At 38.2% G+C, this 27,040-nt stretch overlaps 1 protein-coding gene across 7 annotated transcripts in view; it reads left to right on the forward strand.

Annotated features, from left to right (window-relative positions):
* RYR2 (ryanodine receptor 2) overlaps nt 1–27,040 on the forward strand; it is an 830,734-nt gene that overhangs the window by 579,122 nt on the left and 224,572 nt on the right. For all 7 annotated transcript variants that reach the window (XM_061404941.1, XM_061404935.1, XM_061404936.1 and 4 more), the window contains 8 exons: nt 2,133–2,406; nt 7,049–7,163; nt 8,796–8,928; nt 9,133–9,236; nt 12,231–12,366; nt 12,910–13,096; nt 14,826–14,931; nt 17,918–18,038. In XM_061404941.1, coding sequence (XP_061260925.1) covers nt 2,133–2,406; nt 7,049–7,163; nt 8,796–8,928; nt 9,133–9,236; nt 12,231–12,366; nt 12,910–13,096; nt 14,826–14,931; nt 17,918–18,038 — 1,176 coding nt within the window. The remainder of the gene's footprint in view (nt 1–2,132; nt 2,407–7,048; nt 7,164–8,795; nt 8,929–9,132; nt 9,237–12,230; nt 12,367–12,909; nt 13,097–14,825; nt 14,932–17,917; nt 18,039–27,040) is intronic.

Consider the following 27,040-nt stretch of genomic DNA (forward strand, 5'->3'; position numbering starts at 1 on the left):
TATTTTCTAGAGCCTTATGCATTTCTGATTCATCCACATCCTATTTAACTGAAAAGTCATAGCTGATATCATAGCTGATACTCTGTGAAACCAAAGAAAACACACTGAGGCAACGGGTCTCTCAGACCTGCATACTCATTCAGAAAGGGTTCATGAAGTAGGTCTGTGAGGTCAGCTGATTTACTGTCTCACTTCTGAGACTCCATTCATTTAAGAGGCAGTGTCAGTTTATTAACAGCTTTTATGGAAAGAAAAAAACAAACTCATGCAAATTTGTCTTTTGTCCCACTAACTTACAATGCAAACCTTTTATCCATATAATTACCTCTAAATTTATTTTTCAGTATCACAACCACATTTGAGTCAGGTCTTCCAAATCAGAGTTCAGAGTTTCTTATGAAGCATTTTTTGTTATTATCAGGTTCATGATTTTGATCTATTAACAATGACTACATGGTTTTGAGATATGTAGAAGTATATTGGCGTTTTATCTAAATTTTATATTTGGTTAAAATTGGTGAAAAGTAAAGTGTGTCTGACTCTTTGCAACCCTGATTGGACTGTAGCCTGCCAGGCTTATCTGTTCATGAAGTTCTCCAGGCAAGAATGCTAGAATGGGTAGCCATTTCCTTCTCCAGAGGATCTTCCCAACCCAGGGATCAAACCCGGGTCTCCTGCATTATGGGCAGGTTCTCAGATGGTAATCTGAGCTTTATGTGTGTGTGTTTTTCTTTAATAAGGCATAGATTAAAACAGATTAGCAGTTTCTTTTGGAAATCAGCCAGTGTATTGATGATAGGAATTTAGTACCTCTGTATGAATTAAGACTCTAGAGAGTCCCTTGAACAGTAAGAAGATCAAACCAGTCAATCTTGAAGGAAATCAACCCTGAATATTCATTGGAAGGTTTGATGCTGAATCTGAAGCTTCAATACTCTGGCCACCTGATATGAACAGATGACTCATTGGAAAAGACCCTGAGATTAAAGGCAGATTAAAGGCAGATTAAAGGTTAAAGGCAGATTAAAGATTAAAGATTAAAGGCAGAAAGAGAAAAGGGCGACAGAGGATGAGATGGCTGGATGGTATCACCAATTCACTGGACATGATCTTGGGCAAACTCTGGGGATGGTGAGGGACAGAGAAGCCTGGAATGCTGCAGCCTGTGAGGTTACGAAGAGTCAGACACGTCTTGGTGACTGAACAACAGCAACAACATAAGTCAGTCACATCAACCCTACTTAGCTTTGATAATTTTACTATATATTTTAAGAGGTTTGAAAGTTCTGTTGCTTTTAAATGTGTTATTGCTGATCACACTGCAAGTAATCATCTATGTGTGGGATAACTTTTCAACTTAATACAGCTTTACAGTCAAATCCTTTGAAGACATTTTAAGTGACAATTAGGGATACAAATTGAAATAGAAATGTAATTTCATGAGGTCGTTACTACTAAGTACTTAAATGAGGATACAGTTGGATTAAAAAAGAAGCTCCTTGAATGACCATGACTGACCTTTATAAGGATATATGATGTCAAATCTTTTTGGAGGAAATGAATGAAACAAAGAAAATAAAAGTAATAAGACAACCCATTGATTGCCCTAGGGATTGCCAATAGTAGTTCTAGAAAAGCTGCTATAATTTTGAAATAGCTTAAATGCCTTAGTTATAAGAATAATTTTTAAAGAAAGTTTGTGTATTTTTATCCTTGATTACCTGTTAACTCATCTTTATTGACATACTGTCACTGATAATTGTTTAAAGAATATATTTTTTCAAAAAATTATTCCTTTTCAATTCTTGTACAAATATAGATGGCAGTTTGGGTTATATCCTGGTGGCTCAGATGGTAAAGTGTCTGCCTACAACGTGGGAGACCTGGGTTCGATCCCTGGGTGGGGAAGATCCCTTGGAGAAGGAAATGGCAACCCACTCCAGTACTCTTGCCTGGAAAATCCCATGGACTGAGGAGCGTGGTAGGCTACAGTTCATGGGGTTGCAAAGAGTCAGACACAACTGAGTGACTTCACTTTCACTTTTGGGTTATCTGAAATATGCATTTGAAATGCCCATCTCATCTGCCTTATTATTTTCCTTTCTTAAGAATTATCCATGATTACTTTGCAGCCACTCTTCAGCAGTTGATTTCTGAGACCATGGTCCGATGGGCTCAAGAGTCTGTTATTGAAGACCCTGAATTGGTGAGGGCCATGTTTGTATTGCTCCATCGACAGTATGATGGCATTGGGGGTCTGGTACGGGCTCTGCCAAAGACCTACACTATAAATGGTGTTTCTGTGGAGGATACCATCAATCTGCTGGCATCTCTTGGTCAGATTCGTTCTCTGCTAAGTGTGAGAATGGGCAAAGAGGAAGAGAAACTTATGATTCGTGGATTAGGGTAAGTTATTTAACTATTGATATTATAACCTTTGACTTATAAATGTCTTCTTTCTAATTGTTTATCCCAGTAATAATACAGTGGGCACTTTAGCATAAATACACCATTTAGAGTTTATGATCATGAGATTGTCAGTTTTCTAGAGATTATGTTTCAAAGCTAAATAGGAAAATTGCCCAATAATAATGCATGACTAATTTTACGACTAGATGCCAAGGTGACTGTGGTACATAACAAATATCTTGTTTTTTTATTAGTTTCTCAGTGATATCAAATCACATATAAAAATACAGATTAATGAAAACATATTAAAATCCATAGGGGTACAAATATTACCGGCAGGAGATAATAAAGAAGTTTCTCCATGTCTCCTGAGAAAATAACGGGGGATGAAACAGCTATTCAGAAAATTCAACATCATAGGTTGTACTTTATGTAAATTTCAGGGTTAACATTTTCTTTATTGAATTATAGTTGGTTTACAAAGTTGTCTCAGTTTCTGGTATATAACAAAGTGATTCAGAGATATATATATATACACACGTATATATATATACACACTCAGATATATCTATATATCTTCTATATATATAGATATGTTTTTGTTATCTTTTTCATGTTCTCTTCCTTTATGGTTTATCACAAGATATTAGAATATAGATCCCTGTGCTGTACAACCTTTTTATTTATCCATCCTATATGTAACAATTGACATCTGCTACCTTAGACAGGGTTAACATTTATGCCTCATGCATAGTCTAAGGATCCACTAGCTGAGAAAATACAAAACATAAAATTTGGCCTGAAGCTATGCTTTCTCAACTCAGTTCACTGTGAACAGGAAAAGCCTCCATGCTACCAAAGATTAGCCCCTAGTCGGAAAGTGCAGAGCACCTAAGAAAACAGTCCACTGTCGGCAGGTCTGCAGATACAATGAAGAGTGGAGTTAGAACACCTCCCCCAAGAACTACAAATCGTGAAAGCCAGAAAGATAACACAAAGTTACTATATCTAAAATGTTTAAAAATGCTAAGAAGCAAATGAAATCCTCAAAATGAGACACACAAAAAGTCCATGAAAAATTGAAAAATATCCACAGAGAAGTTCTAGAAGTGAAAAATATAATAATTGGCATTAAGAGCAGTGATTAATAAAAGTATCAAAATAAGTAGATAAGTAGATAAATAGATAAGTAGATAAATAAAACAGAAGAGAATTAATAAATAGAATCATAGGTCTGAGGAGATTAGTAATGCAGCACGGATGGAGAAGTTAAGAAACCTGGGGAATAGTATAAGAAGATCCTTCATATGCCAAGTAGGGTTTGTGGAAAAGACAGAATAGATGAACTATAGCAGGAGAACTTGGAAGAGCTATTGGCTAGAGGTTTTCAGAACTGAAGACAAACCTGAACTTAGCTATCCCTAGAGTACACATACTTCCACACCCACAGCTGGGTAGATTGTAGTGAAACTCCATAAAGCCAGTGACAAACAGAATATTTTGAAAGCAAGTAGAAAAGCCCAGACACTTGAAACAATGTTTAGCATTCTCAACTGCAAAACCAGTGATCATAATTCAACAAAAGGTCACAAAGTTCTAACAGACCACAAAATAATAACCCTTTATTTAGAATGTGTTACTCAACTAACATTTTATCATCATAAGCTTGTGCTTCATGTGGATTTGAATACTGGAGTTTATATTCCATATTCAAGAGTAAGGGCAAAACAAAGAAATTTCTGAATGTTTACTTATAGTCCCTCATTGAAAGGCCTTCTAAAGGCTGTAAGTATATAATGAAAAAGAAAATGGAATTCAGAAGAGTGGGAGGTAATTTGTTTCAGTGAGTATGTTACTGGCACATATATGCATATATGTAAGCATTCATGGTTTGGGAATCAGAAAATACGAGAGAGGCACTTCTCTGTGATCCAGTGATCGAGACTTCACCTTCTAGTGCGGAGACTGTGGATTCAAGCCCTGGTTGGGGAGCTGATCCCACATGCCTCATGGCCAAAATCTAAAACATAAAACAGAAGCAATATTGTAATAAATTCAATAAAGACTTAAAGATGGTCCACATCAAAAAAATCTTTAAAAAAGAAAATATAAGAGAATTAAAATAACCAGAGAAAAACAAAAGCTTAAATTAAGCTGTATGATATTCATAAGAAAGAAATACCTAAATGTAAAGATGTAAAAATCTGGAATGTAGAATGCTGAAAAGTGATGCAAAAGACAAATACTTAGGCCCCTCACTACCAAAAAAGCTAATTTGGTTCTATGAATAACAGATCAAAGAGATAATGATATCCAGTGACATAGGTAAAATAAAACACTAACAATGTGTGTGTGTGTGTTAGTCACTCAGTCGTGTTGTGTGACACTGTGGGCTGTAGCCTGCCAAGCTCCTCTGTCCATAGAATGCCCCAGGTAAGGATACTGGAGTGGATAGGCATTCCCTTCTCCAGGAATCTCCTGCATTGAAGCAGACTCTTTACCATCTACAAGTAATCAATAAATAGGGTTAAAAAACCTTGGAGTTGGCTCTTGAAAAACAACTAAGGAAACAGAATAACCGATGTTTTCTCTGGCTAAAAAGTTTATTCTGAGGGGGGAGGAAAAAAACAAAGTATGGAAAGACACAAATTATGTGATATTTATGTACATTTAAAATTCAGAACCTTATATTTCCTCTGGGACTATTAAATATTTGAAATCATAAACTGGAGAGGTTATATATCAGAAATCCTTATAATGATTGCATGCTGAAAATCAGTGTACTTTTGGGACAAAGAAGGAAAACAGACTGAAACAACATAAGCTAATTTTATGTTCTTTATTTATGACTGTCTGTGCATGAGCCTTTTTTGGGAATATTAGTGCTTAAATCTAACCTGAGGGAGCTGTCTGGTGAGAAGTCTTCTTAATTAAATGAGAAAGGAAGCCTTCCAGGAAATGGAGAGCACTTTCTTCCTAAATGACCATGTAACAGTAAGAGGTACTATTAACATATACATCACTCAATAGGGATAAAACTCAAAACGATTATGAAACAAGATAAAATGCTACTTTTTTGTCAGATTAGAAAGATCCCAAAGTGACACATTTAATGAGTGACAACCTGCCTGCTGGTGGTAGAATTAAAGATCCATTTAATTTACCTTGAACTAAAAGCAAATGAGATTTTTCAATTAGATACCTTCCAAAGCTAGGTCATGTAAAAGGATTTGAATTAACAGGAGGACAAATCTCATGATTACATCTGTGGTTTGAGAGTTGAGGTTGTCTTGGCAAATACGCTGCTATTATTTGTGAAGGAAAGGATGCGTTTACCTTATTTGTCCTTGCATGAAATAGAACAGACCTATATTATCCCTGGGTTGCTTTCCAGGCAGCACAGTGGTAAAGAATCTGCCTACCAACGCAGGAGACACAGGAGACACTGGTTCAGTCTCTGGGTCAGGAAGATCTGGAGTAGGAAATGGCAACCCACTCCAGTATTCTTGGCTGGAAAATTCCATGTACAGAGGAGCCTGGAGGGCTACAGTCCGTGGGGCTGCAGAGTTGGACACGACTGAGAGCTGAACACACACACAATTAGCCCTGGGCCCCCAAGTCATTTTTCTGAGTAGTGCTACCTAAAAGCTGTCTTCATAAACACAACCTAACAAAGTGATTAATAAATTAAAAGTGAAGAACTAAAACCAAAAGAAAATAATCATACTATTCCACTTTCTTGGTATAGCCAGAATATGACTAAATGAATAGCTGAGTAACTCAGTTAAGGTAATCAGATTCAAAAGGAAAGCTTCAAGTTTCCTGTCAGTTGTATGTTATTTTCTTGCTTTGATTCTGACAGAAAAATGTTTTATGGAAAAGACTCTTGCATGATTTGATATATGTAAAAGTTAACCGAGCTCTCTTTTGCTATGGTTGTTAAACATTAAGATCTTTAAAAATACCTTTATATACATATTATAATAATATGTAATGCAATAATAATGAAACATTTGAGGTATCATTTTCTGCCATTTCTTTAAATTAAATGTCTCTTTTAATAAGTAGGATTACTTGTACCTGGACTTCAGTTTAGTTTGGTGTCTTTTGGGGAATACATCGCCTTTAAAAGAATTTCACAAGAATAATAAGATAAATGTAGCAGGAAATAACACTACTGTTCTTAAACATACAAATGATGAATATAGTTCTAAAAACAGTGTATGTGAAAAGGAGAGATACTTATACAGCAATTATTAATATAGGAACTTTCATAAGAATGTAAGAATAACACTGCTTCATATTTCTGTACAAAATAAGGTTGAATTTGGATATCCATGGAATTAGGAATGATAAGTGTCCCAAAATCTATGTCATATAAATGAATATTTACTTATTTAGTACATTTCTTGCAATTAAAAAGAATAAACAATTTGTATAATATCTTTGGAAAACTTTCTGTATTTTTGAGGAAAGCCCAATTAGCCTTATTTACTTTTAAGGTTTGGTGATGATTTCTCTTACTTGTCCATACATGCCAGTAATTATTTCCAAAATACTTATCATGATCTCAGATAAATTTTTGTTTAAATTTTGCTGTAACTCTTTGCTTCGCTTTTACTTGTGTTGTCCTTTCTAGGGATATCATGAACAATAAAGTGTTTTACCAGCATCCTAATCTCATGAGGGCCCTTGGGATGCATGAGACAGTGATGGAGGTCATGGTGAATGTCCTTGGAGGTGGAGAGTCCAAGGTAAAGGAAACCCTTTAATTCTTGGGATGCCATTTACTACAACCTCCTAGAGTACATTCATTGTGTATTCTTGATGTGGATTTTGCAAATCCTCTTAGGACTCTTTTTTAAACAATCCCTTACAGATTGAGAGGTGGCTGTGCTTCTACAGTCACCCCCATAGGATCCACAGGTGATTGGTTCCAGGACCTTACTGCAGATACCAAAATCCACAGATTCTCTGGTCCCTTAGGTTAAGTGCATAGTATTTGTATAAAACCTATGCACATTCTCTCATATACTCTGAATCGTATCTAGATCACTTATAATACCTGATATAAATGCTATCTAAATAGTTATTGGCACATAGCAAACTCAGGTTTTGCTTTTTAAAACATTCTGTAATTTTTGCTTTTTGGTTGAATCTGCAGATGTGTAACCTGCAGATAAAGAGGTCTGACTGAAGTTTTTTTCTTTGCTATTCATAATTTGCTTGAAAAAGTGAACATGTTAGTCACTTAGTTGTATCTGACTCTTTGTGATCCCATGGACTATAGCCCACCAGGCTTCTCTGTCCATGGAATTCTCCAGGCAAGAATACTGGAGTGGTTGCCATTCCCTTTCCCAGGGGATCTCCTGACTCAGGGATCAGACCCAGGGACTGAACCCAGGTCTTCTGCATTGCAGGCAGATTCTTCACCATCTGAGTCACCAGGGAAGCCTAATAATTCATCTAATGCCATGTAACTTGCTATTTTCTGTATAATTCTCATTTAGAAGATATTTAGAAACTATAACAGTTCATAGTATGCTAATTTTTATAAAATTAAATACATTTCCATCACATTCAAAGTCTGTAACAAAAACATGCTATCCAGACCTGTTTCCTTGATTCAGACAACAGTTGGTTCCACTGAATTCCTGAGTCCATTTTTCTTATGTTCAGACTCTTGGTTAGGCAAACTTATAAAGATATTTATAAAATATTCTGTTTAATAAGAACTTGGAGTCTTTGGGGATTAAGATCTAGATGTCAAGGGAGATATGTTTGCTGGGGCCTAGCAGGCAGACCTTCCAGGAAGGGTGTTCATCACAGGAGACAAGTCATGTGCCAGTCAGGGAAGATCTGAATTTCCTGGCATCTTAATAATAATACAACAACGCTGATGATAAGAGCATCCTATTATGTGGTTCCAAATATTAAACTGGGTATTTTTCACAAAATGCCTCATTGAACTGTCCTTCCTTTGCCTAAAGTAAATATTATTATCCATCTTATTCCAATTTTGCAGAACAAAATCTGTGAGATGGTTTAATTTTCCAAGGAAGCGCAGCTAATAGTGGGCGTCAGGAATCACAGTTGAGCCTGCCTGAATCCTAAAGTAGGCTCATGCTACCTTTAAGTATAGGGCTGTAGATTAATTCCATATCAGACCATTGACAATAGTTAGGTTTCCTATTAGTGCCAGGCTTGATTTTTGGTAGCTCTAGGACTAGGTGAGCCTTCATCTGGACATTCAGAGGTCTTCAGTACCCGAGGCTTGGTAGACGTGGGCACACATGATTGCACAATCTGATTGAGACCTCAACTTCAGAACTCACTATTAACAAAGATCCTTTACTTTCCCAGCTAACTAAATGCTCTTTATGTAGGAAATCACTTTTCCGAAGATGGTGGCCAACTGTTGCCGTTTTCTCTGTTACTTCTGTCGTATAAGCAGGCAGAATCAGAAAGCTATGTTTGATCATCTGAGTTATTTACTGGAAAACAGCAGTGTTGGTCTTGGTAAGTAAATGTATGACTTTCATTGAATCTTTAAGATAAAAGGGATATACAAACTGGGTTTTAAAACTAAACTTTAAATTATTTTGGATTGGTACAGTGTGCATTATATTTAGAAATGAAATTCTATGTGAAAGTATGTTTTTATATGGGACTCAGAGTTACAGCACAATTCAGGTTTTGTTCCATCTTTGCTTTAATTAACAGCCTCACCAGCTATGAGAGGTTCAACACCACTGGATGTGGCAGCAGCCTCGGTGATGGATAATAATGAACTAGCTTTAGCTTTGCGGGAGCCAGATCTGGAAAAGGTAGGCACAATCTCTTACTGCTGTGCTTGTGTGAGTTACAGTTGTTTATAGTTGTTTCTCAAGATATTTAGCTATAAATAGTTATAATTATATGTTGTTATAACTATAATATACTATGTATTATAAATATGTTACACTTATTATATGTAATAGACTTCCCTGGTGGCTCAGACACCAGGGAATCTGTCTGTGCTGCAGGAGACGTGGGTTCGATTCCTGGGTTGGGAAGATTCCCTAGAGAAGGGAATAGCTCCCCACTCCAGTATTCTTGCCTGGAGAATTCCATGGACAGAGTAACCTGGTTGGCTAGAGTCCATGGAGTTGCAAAGAGTCAGACACAATTGAGTGACTAATACAATATATGTTATTATATTATATTATATTACATACTATTATATGTAATATAATTTTAAGTTATAAAGAACAAGAAATTTAAGATATTTTCTCCAATCACATGCATTTTTCTTTGGAAAGAGAATCAACTTTATATTCTTGGATGTTTATGTCCTTTTACAGTAATTTGCTGTCACTTTTACTTTATGCATTTTTACTTTCTTTAAAGGTTGTTTTAACATCTCATGTATATAATTTATATCACACAAGTTTGCATATCACACTGCAAGGTATTACTAGTATACTAAAGGCTGTGCCCTCTAATCATAGTATGCCATATGTATGTTTACCAAAATACGGATAAATTTCCCCCATATTTTAACTGCAGTTCCATTCTAAATAGTCTATCTGAGCCTCCCCTGCAGCCAGAGTGTCTCTTCGAAGTTTCATGTTAATCTTCTGCCCAGAACCTTCTAGACTTTCTTTCTCACCTTGAGTGACGGTAAAAGGCATTTGAATAGTTCCCACCCTATCTATCACGTATTGTCTTACTTCGTTTCTCGCCACTCTCCAGTTCTTGTTGCTCCAGCCACACTGGTCCCCTTGCTGTGACTGGAACTTGCCAGGTCTGCGCCTGCTCTAGGGCCTTGGCACTTGCTGTTCGCTCCATCTGTAGTATTCTTTCGCCAGATGTCCTCATGGCTCTTTTCCAGACATCCTTCCAGTCTTTGCTCCAAAGTCACCTTTCTACCCTTCCATATCTGTGCTATAGTTTAAATATTTATGGTTTAAAATTATATTTAAAATCTATATGTATTTTTCAAAATCTACTTCTTTGTATAATGTAAAGCCAATGAGCACAGGGCTTTTTTTTTCTCTGTCACTCTCTGCTTTTTTCCAGTCAGTGCATAGCTGTTGAAGGCATTAAAAAGTGGATTCTTCCTCAAATCCTTCTGATGTGCTAGTCAAGCATCATGCAGCTTTGCATCTCTGAATAACCTCTGGAAAATTTTTTCCCTTATATAATCTGAAATATTTTAATCTACACACAGATAAAATAGCTAGTTTGTTTTTTTTTTTTTAAGTAGACAATGCTGAATGCTGAGTAGGCTTTGGAGCAACTGGAATACTCATCTATTGCTATTGGGATGAAAAATGGTTAGTCAGTTGGAAAGCAGTTTGACATTATTTTTAATAAGTTAAATATTCACTTATCATAAATATATGTGTAGCCTTTCCAGTACCAGGTATTTACTCAATAGAAATATAAATGTATGTCTCTACAAAGATGTGTACATGAATATTGATAATGGTTTTACTCACCTGAGCCCAAAACTGGAGACAACTCAAATGTCCATCAGCTGGTCAAAAAAAAAAAACAAAACACAGAACCTGGGGTATTTCCATAAGTAGCAAAATGCCATGATTAGGCTCTAAAAAGGAATGGATTGCCGACATGTATTCTAACATGAATGAATCTCAAAGTCATTATTCTGAGTGAAAGAAGCCAGACTCAGAAAGACCACAGTGTGTGACTGCATGTATCAGTGTCCTGGAACACGCAGACTAGTCTGTAGTGGCAGAACACAGGTGATCAAGACCTGGGCTTGTAGGGAGGGATAGACTGCAAAAAGCACAGGATCTGAGAAGCAATGGAAACACTCTGCATCTTGACTGTGGGTGTTCCTACAGATGGATAAATCTCTCAAAGCTCATTGAATATATACTTTAAATAGATGAGTTTATTGTACATATTATACCTCAATGAGGATGATGTAAAATATTTTTAGCTGTCTTATATAAGACTGACTTCTCTTGTGACTGATCTGGCTGTAGGTTTTTGGTGTTTTTTGTTTTTATTTTTTGATAAGTTGCTTCTCTTACCATCTGCTTTACGGATTTCTTTTTAAAAACTCGTTCTGTGATGAAATCTTGTAGAGGATCAATATTCACATAAGATGGAATATTTTAAAAGACCAAGCTAACCAGAAATTTTAATGTGTTAAATTTAACAATACAGAAAGATAGGGAGTGTCACCCCAAACTTTATAGATAGTTAACCCATGGCTCAGGACACTAAGCCATGATACATGGCTCATGATAGACTAAGTCCTAATGCAGGTCAGATTTGAACCTAAGGATATTTGACTGTAAGCTTCTCTAAGCTTAGATTTCTCTACTTCTCTAGGGTGTCCTCTCACACACACCCATCCCCCCATTAAACTGATACTTTAGTTTGGGAGTAATTAACTTCTTTAAAACATCATTATATCTCAGGTGGAACTTGCAATATCTCAGATGGATTCAGGTTTTACATTGGGCCAGAGATCATTAGGCATTTTCGAAGTTTATCAATATTACAACTCTTGTGGGTACAAGTCTCAGACGATACGAAATTTAGGGATATTTTTCTTTCATGAAGTTCCTTTGTAAGCATTTTTACTGTGACAACACCTTGTTATGGTTTATCAGTATTTCTTGATTTCTATGGTTTTATTACAGGGAGTTCATGTAGATGGTCATGAGATTAAAATGAATTTGTTTTTGCAAGTGATTTTTAAACCATCCTTTGAGGATATGATTTACCATGTCTAGTGCAAGCATCTAAATGAGTTCTCACCCCATGGGTGATACTTATACTTATCTTCTTCTCTGTTGTAGGTGGTTCGGTATTTGGCTGGTTGTGGACTGCAGAGTTGCCAGATGCTAGTGTCAAAGGGTTATCCAGACATTGGGTGGAATCCAGTTGAAGGAGAGAGATATCTTGACTTTCTCAGATTTGCTGTCTTCTGTAATGGTAGGATGAATCTCGCAGGGTCTTTTAAAAACATTATTTTAAAACTTAAAAAAAAAATAAAGGGTATAAAATAATGAGGCATCCCAGCATTTTCATGAAGGAAGTAAATCGTAATAAAGAAATTGACTATTTTGTAATCATTAAGTTTTTTCACAGTAATCATTTATTTTAAAATATTTCTTTTGATACATGCTAGGCTTTCATTATTAAATTAAAAATGTTAGGCACTTAGATTCTCGCTCTTTATATCATTAGACTCTAATAATAGCTACGATCTTCACTCCGTGTAGCAAATTAACAAAAATAAATAGTTTCTGTCTCCATCATGCTTTTCTTTACTTTGAAAATGTTAAGTGAAAGAAAAGAGCTTTCCTGTGTTTTGTGTATAGAACCCTAGTCATTTGGATTGGACTTTGGCTCTGCTACTGCCTTATTTGATTTTAGTTATTTTTCTTCAAATGTAAATGAATTACTATAATGTTATTTCCTCTGAACTTCCATGTAGTCAATGCTTGTTTCCTCCGTTTTCCCATTTGATCCTAGGGGAAAGCGTGGAGGAGAACGCAAATGTAGTGGTGAGATTGCTCATCCGGAGGCCTGAGTGTTTCGGTCCCGCCTTGAGGGGGGAAGGTGGGAATGGCCTGCTTGCAGCCATGGAAGAAGCCATAAAAATAGCCGAGGATCCCTCTAGAGATGGTCCCTCACCAACTACCGGATCCAGCAAAACCCCGTAGGTCAAATATACACACTCTTAAAATTCAGATACTACTTGACTTTTAGTTTTACAAAATAAATTTTTGTTCTCTTAATTGTAGTATAATACTCCAATACTCAGGATTTCTCCCCCTGAAAATCAAAGGTGTTTAGGGAGAAGGGATGGAATTTGCTGCTGGAATAGGATGAATGAACAAAGAGACATCAGGAATATTGTGTGGATTTAGTAAAAAGAAATTGAGACTGTAGAAGGAGATGTATTTTGTGAATTTTCTTAAGGCTCTATGGCATAGTGAGTTATTACAAAAGATGACAGATGAACCTTTAAAGTTAGAGTTTACTGGGAGGATAGGTGGAATGAGTTTTCATGATAATTGTAAGTGAGAAAGAGGCCTTTAGCAAGAGAATGGGGACTTAATTAAACGGGTGTATTGGCAAAGTAAAGAAAAGGAGATGTTGTCATTTTGAGGAATAAAGGGCTTTGTTTAGGTCTTGGTGATGATAATGGGAGGCAGTGACTAACTCACATTTCTCCATAGTATATGTTGTTAACTCACTTCCAGCAATAAGTTCACCCAGGCATGTTGTCACCGCCTTTTTTGGCCACATCACATGACATTTGGGATCTTAGTTCCCCAATTAGAGATGGAACCTGTCTCCCCCGCAGTTGAAGTGTGGAGTCTTCATGACTGGACCACCGGGAAAGTTCCAGCTTCCTGTTCTTTTAATCTGTGGAGTTGAGTGTCCTGCTTGGGGGACATGTAACCACACTACTAACACTGTTGGTAGAGATATAACAGATAGGCTTAGTGAAGGAAAATTTCCAAGCAGAGAAGTTGTCCTGCAAATCCTGGTTTTCCCACTTAAAGTTCTGGGATAAGTGTTCCATTCACTCTAAGGCAAGTGTTTCAGGATGGGAGCACTCCAAAATCATGTTATGTATTTATCAGTTAGTTGTTGACCAACTAGGGATCTCTTAGTTTTTCTAAGTAGTAGAATGTACATCAAGAGCTTGCTGGTCAAATGTCATGAGAGTGGGTGTACACTTGAGAGCTTTGAAGACATCCTTGCAGGCCAGGAACAATATTGTCAACAAGTCTTCCTGTCACTCTGCAGATAGTTAAGTCCAGCTGCGGCAGCTGTCTGCCAGGCCTTCAAAGGGAAGATTGAGATGATTTTCCAGGGCCATCCAGATTTATCTCTCATCAATGAGATAGTGAAATATTTATGTTTTTCATATCATAGTACTTGGGAGCGGGTAGTTGGGCAGAATAAACAGAAAGGTAAGTAAATGAAATCACGTTTATGAAGTACTCTGGGAAAACCACTGTTCTGGGAGTCTTGTAGGACAGATCTTTATCACCCTTTCTCTAATTGTGTGTTGTATAGAAAATCAAATTTACCATTTCCATCCATCAGTTATTTTCTTTGTTAATATCCTGTTTGTCAGTAGAAGTAAGCAGAAACCATCAAATTAATAAGTCTACTTTTTCCTTTTGAAGGATATTTAATATTAAAGTTCCCACACATGTGTTCTTGGCGATAGAATCTCAAATCATATCTTTAACCCATTTTTTTCTTTTAGAAATGATAAGCTATTTATTAAACATATATGTGAAAAGTGTCAGAGGAGGCAGAATTTATTACCATGCTGATCCCTTTCGTTTGAGAAATATGTAATAAATTGAAATGTTACTTTATTATCCTGTTTGCTTTTTTTGTTTCTTTTGAAAAATCCATGAAAGTGATACAGAAGAGGAAGAGGATGATACCATCCACATGGGAAATGCCATCATGACCTTTTATTCAGCTTTAATTGACCTGTTAGGACGATGTGCTCCTGAAATGCATGTAAGTGTCTTGGAGTCCAGGAGCAAAAATCCTGGTTTATCTCTCTCTGTTAAGAGATCCAGCGCTGACGAAGAGCACAAAACATCCAAAACCAGTAATCTTCATGCTCCATTAAAAATAATAGCTGTAGCATAATTGCTGAACAAGTGTTTGTTTAGTTGGAAATACCTTGGTTATAAAAATTAGTAATGAGATTTCAGTATGATTCATTAATAGAATAGTCAGTTCTAATGTATCTCTAAAACTCATATAAGACTTCCCACACTCTAAGAGGGAAAGAGCATATTTTTTCCTATATAATGTCCTTTCCTGTTTTACTGTATGTATAAAGCACCGCTCCGCTCAAGAATTATTTCCTTGCTATATAGTATTTAGTCCTTTTGAAGGAGCTGCTATGGGAAAGGAAAGAGGTATTGCTTAGTGTTTTCGTAAACTTTCTGACCAAAATGTAATTGAAGTTTGTGGAATGATTCTCTGTGATACATTCTGATATTTTATACTTTTTTCTGTTTTTTCCCCATTGTATTAATTTTAAAAATGCTAGCCAAGGTCCATGAAATCAGCTTCATGATCTGTTGATGGGTGGGAAACAACCAGAGTTTGTAGCAGATGGACCAGTGCTATGGAGGAAGGCAGATACACTTCTAAACTGCTCTGAGCATGAAGCCAGAGTGCTTGTTAAATCACCTTTCTCCCTACCCTTCAAATGTTTGGTTTCAGGCAGGCTTTGTTTGTTTCTGTCTTTTTTCTCTCACACCCATAAGTTCAAACATTCTTGCTGCTGGATGTAATCTTTTGTTGTGAATAGAGAGGATTCGCAGGGTGAAGAAATATTAGAATGTTGGAGAACCTGGAGTCTGATTTTTTATACAAACTTGCCGCCAGTGAGTTTTTCATTATAGTAAATTGGACTTGATTGTTAAAAAATTGTGTGTTGGTAGTGATTTCAGACAAAAACCTTTATGCTGACAATATGTGTTCTTTCCCTATTAAAGTAGATGATCAAAGGAATCACAAGAGAAATAATGCTAGTAAATAGAAGATTCTTATTCTACAATATTAAAGGGAAGAAAAACTAAATGACTTAATAAGGAGCTAATCTTGGCATTTCTGAACTCTGTTCATCTTCAGCAACCATTAATTGAGGGGTCTCCTAGGTGTTAGAAATTGAGCTGTGTTTCACACCCTACAGTGAAGGAACAAATGACTCCCTGGCTCTGGAAGTGTCCAGTCTGTTTCAGAGACTGGTTGAGACCTGTAACCATGACAGATCCACATTCTTCATAGGTATTTTATTAGCCAGTGGAGGTCTAACACAGTGGTCCCCAACTTTTTTGACACCAGGGATGGGTTTCGCAGAAGACAGTTTCTCCATGGATTGGGGAGAGAGGGATGGTTTGGGAATGATTCAGGTTCATTGCATTTATAGTACACTTTATTTATAGTACACTTTATTTCTGTTATTATTGCATTGATATATAAGGAAATAATTATACAACTCACCACAATGCAGAACCAGTGGGAGCCTTGATCTTGTTCTCCTGCAGCTAGACAGTCCCATCCTGGGGTCATGGGAGACAGTGACACCTACAGTGAATACTGAGGAGCAAGTGTAAATACAGATGAAACTTTGCTGGCTTGCCCCTCCTCTCACCTCCTGCCATGCAGCTTGGTGTCTAACGGACCAGTAGAAGATTGGGGACCCCAGGTCTAACAGACCTGCTATCATCCATGTTCATCATTTCCCCCCATTATAAACCCATTCCTGGAAGAAATCAGTGTAGACTATAGGTACAGATGCACTTACATTTTCATCACAAAACAAGGAAGAGACTAAAGAAGTCATAAATATTAGTATGTGTTCAGAGCCTAGAGATAATAATTTTTCCCTTTGTATGATTGCTCATTTTATGGATAGATATGTATATGTGACTTTGGGGGGTAAGCATTCACAGACCTATCGGGCCTAAAATATTGGGTTGGCCAAAAAGTTTATTTGGGTTTTTTTTGTAAGATGATATGGAAAAATCCAAGTGAACTTTTTGGCTAATCCAGTATTTTAATACCCCAAAGAGGATAAAATCTATTGTTCTAATGGATGTACCTGTCGGCCTGGACTGCAATATATGACTCGTGTGTGTTGAAGTCAATGAAACTGGTGTGGGCAAGTAAATTGTAAGCCTGAAGTGGCAATTTCTGAGAGACATTCAACTTCATTATTTATTTTTAATTAAATTTTTAAAATTAAAGTATAATTACTTTACTGTATTAGTTTCACATGTGCAACATGGTAATTCAAGATTGTTACAGGTTACACTCTAAAGTTATTAGAAAATACTGGCTATATTATCTGTGCTATATAATATATCCTTGTATGTTATTTATTTTATATGTAACAATTTTATCTCTTAATTCCCTCATGCTCTCTTGCCCCTCCACCCTTCTCTTATCCCATTGGTATCCACTGGTTTTTCCTCTATAACTGTGGTCTCTTTCTGTTTTTGTTATATTTGTTCATTTGTGTTTTTTTTAGATTCCACATGCAGTGATAACATACAGTATTTGTATTTTTCTGTCTGACTCATTTCACTAAGGATAATACGATCTAGAGTATCCTGGGTATATATAATATATAATAATAATACAATAATATATCTTATTATGTATTGTATATACACTACAGCTTTATCCATTCATCTGTGGATGGACACTTAGGTTGCTTCTGTATCTATACAATTATAAATATTGCTGCTGTAAACATTTGGATACATATATTTCTTCAAATTAGTGTTTTTTTCCTTGACTATATACCCAGGAGTGAAATTGCTGGATCATAGAGTGGTTCTATTATGGAAGAGATGTAATTTTGTGTGTTATTAACAGAAAATTATTTCAGACTTAGATTCCCATTCTTTCACTTTTTCAGATACAATTAGAACATTCATTTCACACAATATTCTTCATTGCTTTGTTTTTCTGCCTGTAGTTGATTCATGCTGCCAAAGGAGAAGCCATCAGAATCAGGTCTATTTTGAGATCTCTGATTCCATTGGGAGATTTGGTGGGAGTGATCAGCATCGCTTTTCAGATGCCCACAATAGCCAAAGGTAAGGCCATCTTCCATTCTTTATAATTCAGTAGGACTTTGGATGACGTGATGGTGGCTTAGATGATAAAGAGTCTGTCTGCAGTGCAGGATACCTGGGTCCAATCCCTGGGTTGGGAAGATCCCTGGAGGAGACCGTGGCAACCCACTCCCATATTCTTACCTGGAGAATCCCCATGGACAGAGGGGCCTGGTGGGCTACAGTCCATGGCATCAGAAAGAGTCGGACGCGACTGAGTGACAGAGTACAGGGCATTGGATGATGTGTTGTTTTCAATAATGTCATTAATACTCGCAGTTTCTTTCCTTGCAGCGTAGTACAATTACATAAGTTTCTTTTAAAAAATGAACCACAAAGTACATTATTCTATAAAATATTTTCTGTAGTCCTTGTTTTTAAACAACTATGTTTCCAATGGGATTTTATTCTTTTTCATGTGACATTGCAGTTTCCAGAGAAGATAGACACCTCAACTGTCTGTCTAATATTTCTCCTGGAGCTCTTGGGTCCTCCATTCTTTTCTGTCTTTCTTGACAGCAATACTTTAATTCACTCTTTTTGATAGTTTTCATGGATATTTTCTTTCTGTTTTTTTAAAGATTTTTTTTTTTTGATGTGGACCATTTTAAAAGTCTTTATTAAACTTGTTATAGTATTGCTTCTGTTGTTTATGTTTTGGGTTTTTGGCCATGAGACATACAGTATCTTAGCTCTCTGTCCAGGGATCGAACCTGTACCCTCTGCATTGGAAGGTAAAGTCTTAACCACTGGACCACCAGGGAAGTCCCATTCATGGTCACTTTCTCATAATGCTTTTTTTCCCCCTAAAACAATGGTCATAGCTTTTGACTTAGGGATTTAAAAATCCCCAGTGTGTTCAAAGAAGTAGTCTTTTTAAGACTAAGGAGAACATATTTTAAAAAGATTTCATTTTCCCTATTTTGACCCAACATTTATTATTTTTTTACCACATGCCATTTTCGGTTTAGAAGCTTCTTAGGCAATGGCAACCCACTCCAGTACTCTTGCCTGGAAAATCCCATGGGCAGAGGAGCCTGGTAGGCTGCCGTCTATGGGGTCGCTAAGAGTCAGACAAGACTGAGCGACTTCACTTTTACTTTTCACTTTCATGCATTGGTGAAGAAAATGGCACCCCACTCCAGTGATCTTGCCTGGAGAATCCCAGAGGTGGAGGAGCCTGGTGGGCTGCCGTCCATGGGGTCGCACAGAGTGGGACACGACTGAAGCGATTTAGCAGCAGCAGCAGCATGATTAGTTTACAGCATTAATTCAAAAGCATACAAAATAAAATCAACAGACTCTGCATATAAATACCCAGAAGCTATGGCTCCTCATGCCCCTGCCCGGGTCTAAGGAGAGAATGGGAGGGGGCAGCCCAGAAGGGATGGAGTGAGGGGATAGATAATACAGTCCCAGTCCTCGCTCCCACTGAGCCTCTGTCATGCCCCAGACTACAGCACAAATGGCACATGGTCTGGTCCCAAGGCCTAATTCCCTTTGGTATTATAATTCACTCTGCCTAATATAAAAAGATATAAGCAGTTACTGAAGGCACCTAAAAGATATGTTAGATCCAAATTATACTTAATTTTCCCTTATTCCAATTGGAGTTTTGTTCAGTTTTAAAGACTTTATCGGATATTGTTACATATGTCATTTAAAGAAAGTGTTTGTTTATTTGACTGGGTCAGGTCTTAGTTGCAGGGTGCGTGATCGTTGTTGCATCATGTGGGATCTTTGGTTGCGGTGCCAGGACTGTCTAGCTGTGGCACATGGGCTCAGTAGTTGTGATGTGCAGGCTTAGTTGCTCCACTGCATGTGGGGGCCTAGTTCCTGGACCAGGAATTGAACCCACGTCCACCGTGTTGTAAGGCAGATTCATAACTACTAGACCACCAGAGAAGTCCCATTTATATATTGCTTTTATAGCCAACCAGTCCATCCTAAAGGAAATCAGTCCTGGATATTCATTGGAAGGACTGATGTTGAAGATGAAACTCCAGTACATTGGCCACCTACTGGGAGGAACAGACTCTTTGGAAAAGACCCTGATGCCGGGAAAGATTGAAGGCAGGAGGAGAAGGGGATGACAGAGGATGAGATGGCTGGATGGCATCACCGACTCAGTGGACATGAGTTTGAGTAAACTCCGGGAGTTGGTGATGGACAGGGAGGCTTGGTGTGCTGCAGTCCATGGGGTCGCAAAGAGCTGGACACGACTAAGTGACTGAACTGAACAGAACTGATGAATTTAGACCGAAAATTTGATTAGTTAGGAAGTACACGTGATGGCCCTTTTCTTTCATGAATTATGCCCAGGGAAAATAAGCTGTTAATAACTCAAATATACAGTGAGGAGATGGCTGTGTAACGGAAGATGCTTATCCTACATGCCAGCTGTGTGATTGTTAGGAAGTGAAGTTTCATGTGTTAACCTTACTCACTCACATCTCCAGGTGACAGAAAAGTCATACCAGCTAAATACTCATTCTAATTTTAAGGAAAGCTGGAGCTTAAAAATTGTGCCCTAGCTTTTTGTCTTTCCCACTTTCAGTTCAGCCACTCAGTTGTGTCCGATTCTTTGAGACCCCACAGACTGCGGCACGCCAGGCTTCCCTGTCCATCACCAAATCTCGGAGTTTCTCAAACTCATGTCCATTGAGTCGGTGATGCCATCCAAGCATCTCACCCTCTCTTGTCCCCTTCTCCTCTCGCCTTCAGTCTTTCCCAGCATCAGGGTCTTTTCCAATGAGTCAGTTCTTCTCATCAGGTGGCCAAAGTATTGGAGTTTCAGCTTTAGCATCAGTCCTTCCAATGAATATTCAGGACTGATTCCTTTACGATGGACTGATTGGATCTCCTTGCAGTTGAAGAGACTATTAAGAGTTTTCTCCATCACCACAGTTCAAGAGCATCAAAGCTTCGGCACTCAGCTTTCTTTATAGTCCAGTTCTCACATCCATACATGACTACTGGAAAACCCATAGCTTTGACTAGACGGACCTTTGTTGGTGAAGTAATGTCTCTGCTTTTTAATATGCTCTCTAGGTTGGTCATAACTTTCCTCCCAAGGAGCAAGTGTCTTTTAATTTCATGGCTGCAGTCACCATCTGCAGTGATTTTCAGATCAGATCAGATCAGATCAGTCGCTCAGTCGTGTCCGACTCTTTGCGACCCCATGAATCACAGCACGCCAGGCCTCCCTGTCCATCACCAACTCATGGAGTTCACTGAGACTCACGTCCATCGAGTCAATGATGCCATCCAGCCATCTCATCCTCTGTCGTCTCCTTCTCCTCCTGCCCCAATCCCTCCGAGCATCAGAGTCTTCTCCAATGAGTCAACTCTTCGCATGAGGTGGCCAAAGTACTGGAGCTTCAGCTTTAGCATCATTCCTTCCAAAGAAATCCCAGGGTTTTGATCTCCTTCAGAATGGACTGGTTGGATCTCCTTGCAGTCCAAGGGACTCTCAAGAGTCTTCTTCAACACCACAGTTCAAAAGCATCAATAAGTCTCTCACTGTTTGCATTGTTTCCCCATCTATTCACCATGAAGTGAAGGGACCAGATGCCATAATCTTAGTTTTCTCAATGTTGACTTTTAAGCCAACTTTTTCACTCTCCTCTTTCACTTTCATCAAGAGGCTCTTTAGTTCTTCACTTTCTCCCATAAGGGTGGTGTCATCTGCATATCTGAGGTTATTGATATTTCTCCCAGCAGTCTTGATTCCAGCTTGGGCCTCATCCAGCCCAGCGTTTCTCATGAGGTACACTGCATATAAGTTAAATAAGCAAGGTGATAATATACAACCTTGACATACTCCTTTTGGAACCAGTCTGTAGTTCCATGTCTAGTTCTAACTGTTGCTTCCTGACCTGCATACACTTTCTCAGGAGGCAGGTCAGGTGATCTAGTATTCCCCTCACTTGAAAAATTCTCCAGAGTCTGTTGTGATCCACATAGTCAAAGGCTATGGCATAGTCAATAAAGCAGAAGTAGGTGTTTTTCTGGAACTCTCTTGCTTTTTCAACGATCCAACGGATGTTGGCAGTTTGATCTCTGGTTCCTCTGCCTTTTCTAAATCCAGCTTTAATTCTGAAAGTTTATGGTTCATGTACTATTGAAGCCTTGCTTGGAGAATTTGGAGCATTACTTTACTAGCATGTGAAATGAGTGCAATTGTGCAGTAGTTTGAGCATTCTTTGGCATTGCCTTTCTTTGGGATTGGAATGAAAACTAACCTTTTCCAGTCCTGTGGCCACTGCTGAGTTTTCCAAATTTGCTGGCATATTGAGTGCAGCACTTTCACAGCATCATCTTTTAGGATTTGAAGTAGCTCAACTGGAATTCCATCACCTCCACTAGCTTTGTTCATAGTGATGCTTCCTAAGGTCCACTTGACTTCACATTCCAGGATGTCTGGATCTACGTGAGTGATCACACCATTGTGGTTATCTGGGTTGTGAAGATCTTTTTTGTACAGTTCTTCTGTGTATTCTTGCCACCTCTTCTTAATATCTTCTGCTTTTTTTAGGTCCCCTACCATTTCTTCCCTTTATCGAGCCCATCTTTGCATGAAATGTTCCCTTGGTATCTCTAGTTTTCTTGAAGAGATCTCTAGTCTTTCCCATTCTATTGCTTTCCTCTATTTCTTTGCATTGATCTCTGAGGAAGGCTTTCTTATCTCTCCTTGCTATTCTTTCGAACTCTGCATTCAAATGGGCATATCTCTCCTTTTCTCCTTTTCCTTTTGCTTCTCTTCTTTTCACAGCTATTTGTAAGTCCTCCTCAAATATTTTGCCTTTTTATATTTCTTTTTCTTGGGGATGGTCTTGATCCCTGCCTCCTGTACAATGTCATGAACCTCCATCCATAGTTCTTCAGGCACTCTCTATCAGATCTAATCCCTTGAATCTATTTGTCACTTCCACTGTATAATCGTAAGGGATTTGATTTCATTCATACTTGAGTTGTCTAGTGGTTTTCCCTACTTTCTTCAATTTAATTCTGAATTTGACAATAAGAACTTCATGATTTGAGCCACAGTCAGATCCTGGTCTTCTTTTTGCTGGCTGTGTAGAGCTTCTCCATCTTTGACTGCAAAGAATATAATCAATCTGATATTATTATTGACCATCTGGTGATATCCATGTGTAGAGTCTTCTCTTGCATTGTTGGAAGAGGGTGTTTGCTATGACCAGTGTGTTCTCTTGGCGAAACTCTGTTAGCCTTTGCCCTGCTTCGTTCTGTACTTCAAGGCTAAATTTGCTTGTTACTCCAGGTATTTTTTGACTTTCTACTTTTGCATTCCAGTCCCCTATAATGAAAAGGACATTTTTTGTGGGTGTTAGTTCTAGAATGTCTTGTAGGTCTTCATAGAACCGTTCAACTTCAGCTTCTTCAGCATTACTGGTCGGGGCATAGACTTGGATTACTGTGATACTGAATGGTTTTGGCTTGGAAATGAACAGAGATCATTTTGTTGTTTTTGAGATTGCATCCAAGTACTGCATTTTGGACTCTTTTGTTGACTATGATGGCTACTCCATTTCTTCTAAGGGATTCTTGCCCATAGTAGCAGATAAAATCGTCATCTGAGTTAGATTCACCGATTCCACTCCATTTTAGTTCGCTAATTCCTAAAATGTTGATGTTCAGTCTTGCTGTCTCCTGTTTGACCACTTCCCATTTGCCTTGATTCATGGACCTAACATTCCAGGTTCCTATGCAATATTGCTCTTTACAGCATTGGACTTTACTTCTATCACCAGTCAAATCCACAACTGGGTGTTGTTTTTATTTTGGCTCCGTCTCTTCATTCTCTCTGGACTCATTTCTCCACTGATCTCCAGTAGCATTTTGGGCACCTATCAAGCTGAGGAGTTCATCCCTCAGCGTCCTATCTTTTTGCCTTTTCATGCTGTTCATGCGGTTCTCAAGGCAAGAACACTGAAGTGGTTTGCCATTCTCTTCTCACGTGGACCGCGTTTTGTCAGGTCTCTCCACCATGATCCGTCTGTCTTGGGTGGCCCCACACAGCATGACTCATTCCCCACTTTAGGCAGTTTCTTTTTCTTGTTTTAAGGAGACTGTCCTCATTTACCTCTTTCACTTCACTTCTAACTCATGTTCATTTACTTATTTAAAATATTTTGTCTTTCCCCTACATTTTGAGCCACAAAATTGATACACTTAGGATAAAATATACGAATAATACCAGTGACACAGACTAGGAAATAAAGAAACACTAGATGTTACGTTTGAAATTAATAATAACGAGGAACTAAGAACAAGGATTGTATGAGTGTTCAGATATCTCTTTCAGAATTGCTCCGAAAGTCACAATAGACCTCCTTTACTCCAAATATCTTTTATTATTGTTGTTATTTGGTTGCTAACTTGTGTCCGACTCTGCGACCTCATGAACTGCAATGTGCCTCTTTCTTCTCTCTTTACTAACTTTTTAGATTTTTCTAGTTAGTTTCTTTCCTGTTCCACCTTGTTGTGTTATAATAAAGTTATGCTTTTTTTTGGTCAGAAATATGAGCTATAAGAATGTTCAAACTACCACACAGTTGCATTCATTTCACACACTAGCAAGATTATGCTCAAATCCTTCAAGCTAGGCTTCAACAGTACACGAACTGAGAACTTTCATATGTACAAACAGGATTTAGAAAAGGCGGAGGAACAAGAGATCAAATTGCCAACAACTGGTGGATCATAGAAAAGGCAAGGTAATTCCAGAAAAATATCTACTTCTGCTTCAGTGACTACACTAGAGCCTTTGACTGTGTGGATCACAACAAATTGTGGAAAATACTTAAAAAGATGGAAATACCAGACCACCTTACCTGCCTCTTGTGAATCCTGTATGCAGGTCAAGAAGCAACAGTTAGAACTGAACATGGAACAACAGACTTGTTCCAAATTGGGAAAGGAGTATGTCAAGGCTATATATTGTCACCCTACTTCAGTTCAGTTCAGTTCAGTCATTCAGTGGTTTCCGAATCTTTGCGACCCCATGAATCGCAGCACGCCAGGCCTCCCTGTCCATAACCGACTCCCAGAGTTCACTCAGACTCACATCCATTGAGTCAGTGATACCATCCAGCCATCTCATTCTCTGTTGTCCCCTTCTCCTCCTGCCCTCAATCCCTCCCAGCATCAGAATCTTTTCCAATTGAGGCAACTCTTCCCATGAGGTGGCCAAAGTACTGGGCTTTCAGCTTTAGCATCAGTCCTTCCAATGAATATTCAGGACTGATTCCTTTACAATGGACTGATTGGATCTCCTTGCAGTTGAAGAGACTATTAAGAGTTTTCTCCATCACCACAGTTCAAGAGCATCAAAGCTTCGGCACTCAGCTTTCTTTATAGTCCAGTTCTCACATCCATACATGACCACTGGAAAAACCATAGCCTTGACTAGACGGACCTTTGTTGGCAAAGTAATGTCTCTGCTTTTCAATATGCTATCTAGGTTGGTCATAACTTTTCTTCCAAGGAGGAAGCGTCTTTTAATTTCATGGCTGCAGTCACCATCTGCCATGATTTTGGAGCCCCAAAAATAAAGTCTGACACTGTTTCCTCATCTATTTCCCATGAAGTGATGGGACCAGATGCCATGATCTTCGTTTTCTGAATGCTGAGCTTTGAGCTAACTTTTTCACTCTCCTCTTTCACGTCCATCAAGAGGCTTTTTAGTTCCTTTTCACTTTCTGCCATAAGGGTGGTGTCCTCTGCATATCTGAGGTTATTGATATTTCTCCCGGCAATCTTGATTCCAGCTTGTGCTTCTTCCGGCCCAGCATTTCTCATGATGTACTCTGCATATAAGTTAAATAAGCAGGGTGACAATATACAGCCTTGACGTACTCCTTTTCGTATTTGGAACCAGTCTTTTGTTCCATGTCCAGTTCTAACTGTTGCTTCCTGACCTTCATACAGATTTCTCAAGAGGCAGATCAAGTGGTCTGGTATTCCCATCTCTTTCAGAATTTTCCACAGTTTATTGTGATCCACACAGTCAAAGGCTTTGGCATAGTCAATAAAGCAGAAATAGATGTTTTTCTGGAACTCTCTTGCTTTTTCCATGATCCAGCGGATGTTGGCAATTTGATTTCTGGTTCCTCTGCCTTTTCTAAAACCAGCTTGAACATCTGGAAGTTCATGGTTCACATATTGCTGAAGCCTGGCTTGGAGAATTTTGAGTATTACTTTACTAGCGTGTGAGATGAGTGCAATTGTGCGGTAGTTTGAGCATTCTTTGGCATTGCCTTTCTTTGGGATTGGAATAAAAACTGACCTTTTCCAGTCCTGTGGCCACTGCTGAGTTTTCCAAATTTGCTGGCATATTGAGTGCAGCACTTTCAAAGCATCATCTTTCAGGATTTGAAATAGCTCAAATAAGTAGTCACCCTACTTACTTAACTTATATGCAGAGTACATTATGCAAAATACCGGGCCAGATGAATCATAAGCTGGAATCCAGAATGCTGGGAGAAATATCAATAACCTCAGATATGCAGATAACACCACTCTTATAGCAGAAAATGAAGAGGAACTAAAGAGCCTTTAGATGAAAGTGAAAAAGAAGAGTGAAAAAGCTGGCTTAAAACTCAGCCTTCAAAAAACTAAGATCATGACATCCAATCCCATCACTTCATGCCAAATAAATGGGGTAAAAAATGGAAACAGTGACAGACTTTATTCTCTTGGGCTCCAAAATCCCTGCATATCGTGACTGTAGCCATGAAAATAAAAGACACTTCTTGGAAGAAAAGCTGTGACCAACCTAGACAGCATAATGAAATGCAGAGACATCATTTTGCCGACAGAGGTCTGTATAGTCAAAGCTATGGTTTTTCCAGTAGTCGTGTATGGATGTGGAAGTTGGACCATTAAAGAAAGCTGAGCACCGAAGAATTGATGCTTTTGAACTGTGGTATTGGAGAAGACTCTTGAGAGTCCCTTGGACC

Source organism: Bos javanicus, chromosome 28, assembly GCF_032452875.1.
Source record: "Bos javanicus breed banteng chromosome 28, ARS-OSU_banteng_1.0, whole genome shotgun sequence".
Taxonomy (NCBI): Eukaryota; Metazoa; Chordata; class Mammalia; order Artiodactyla; family Bovidae; genus Bos; species Bos javanicus.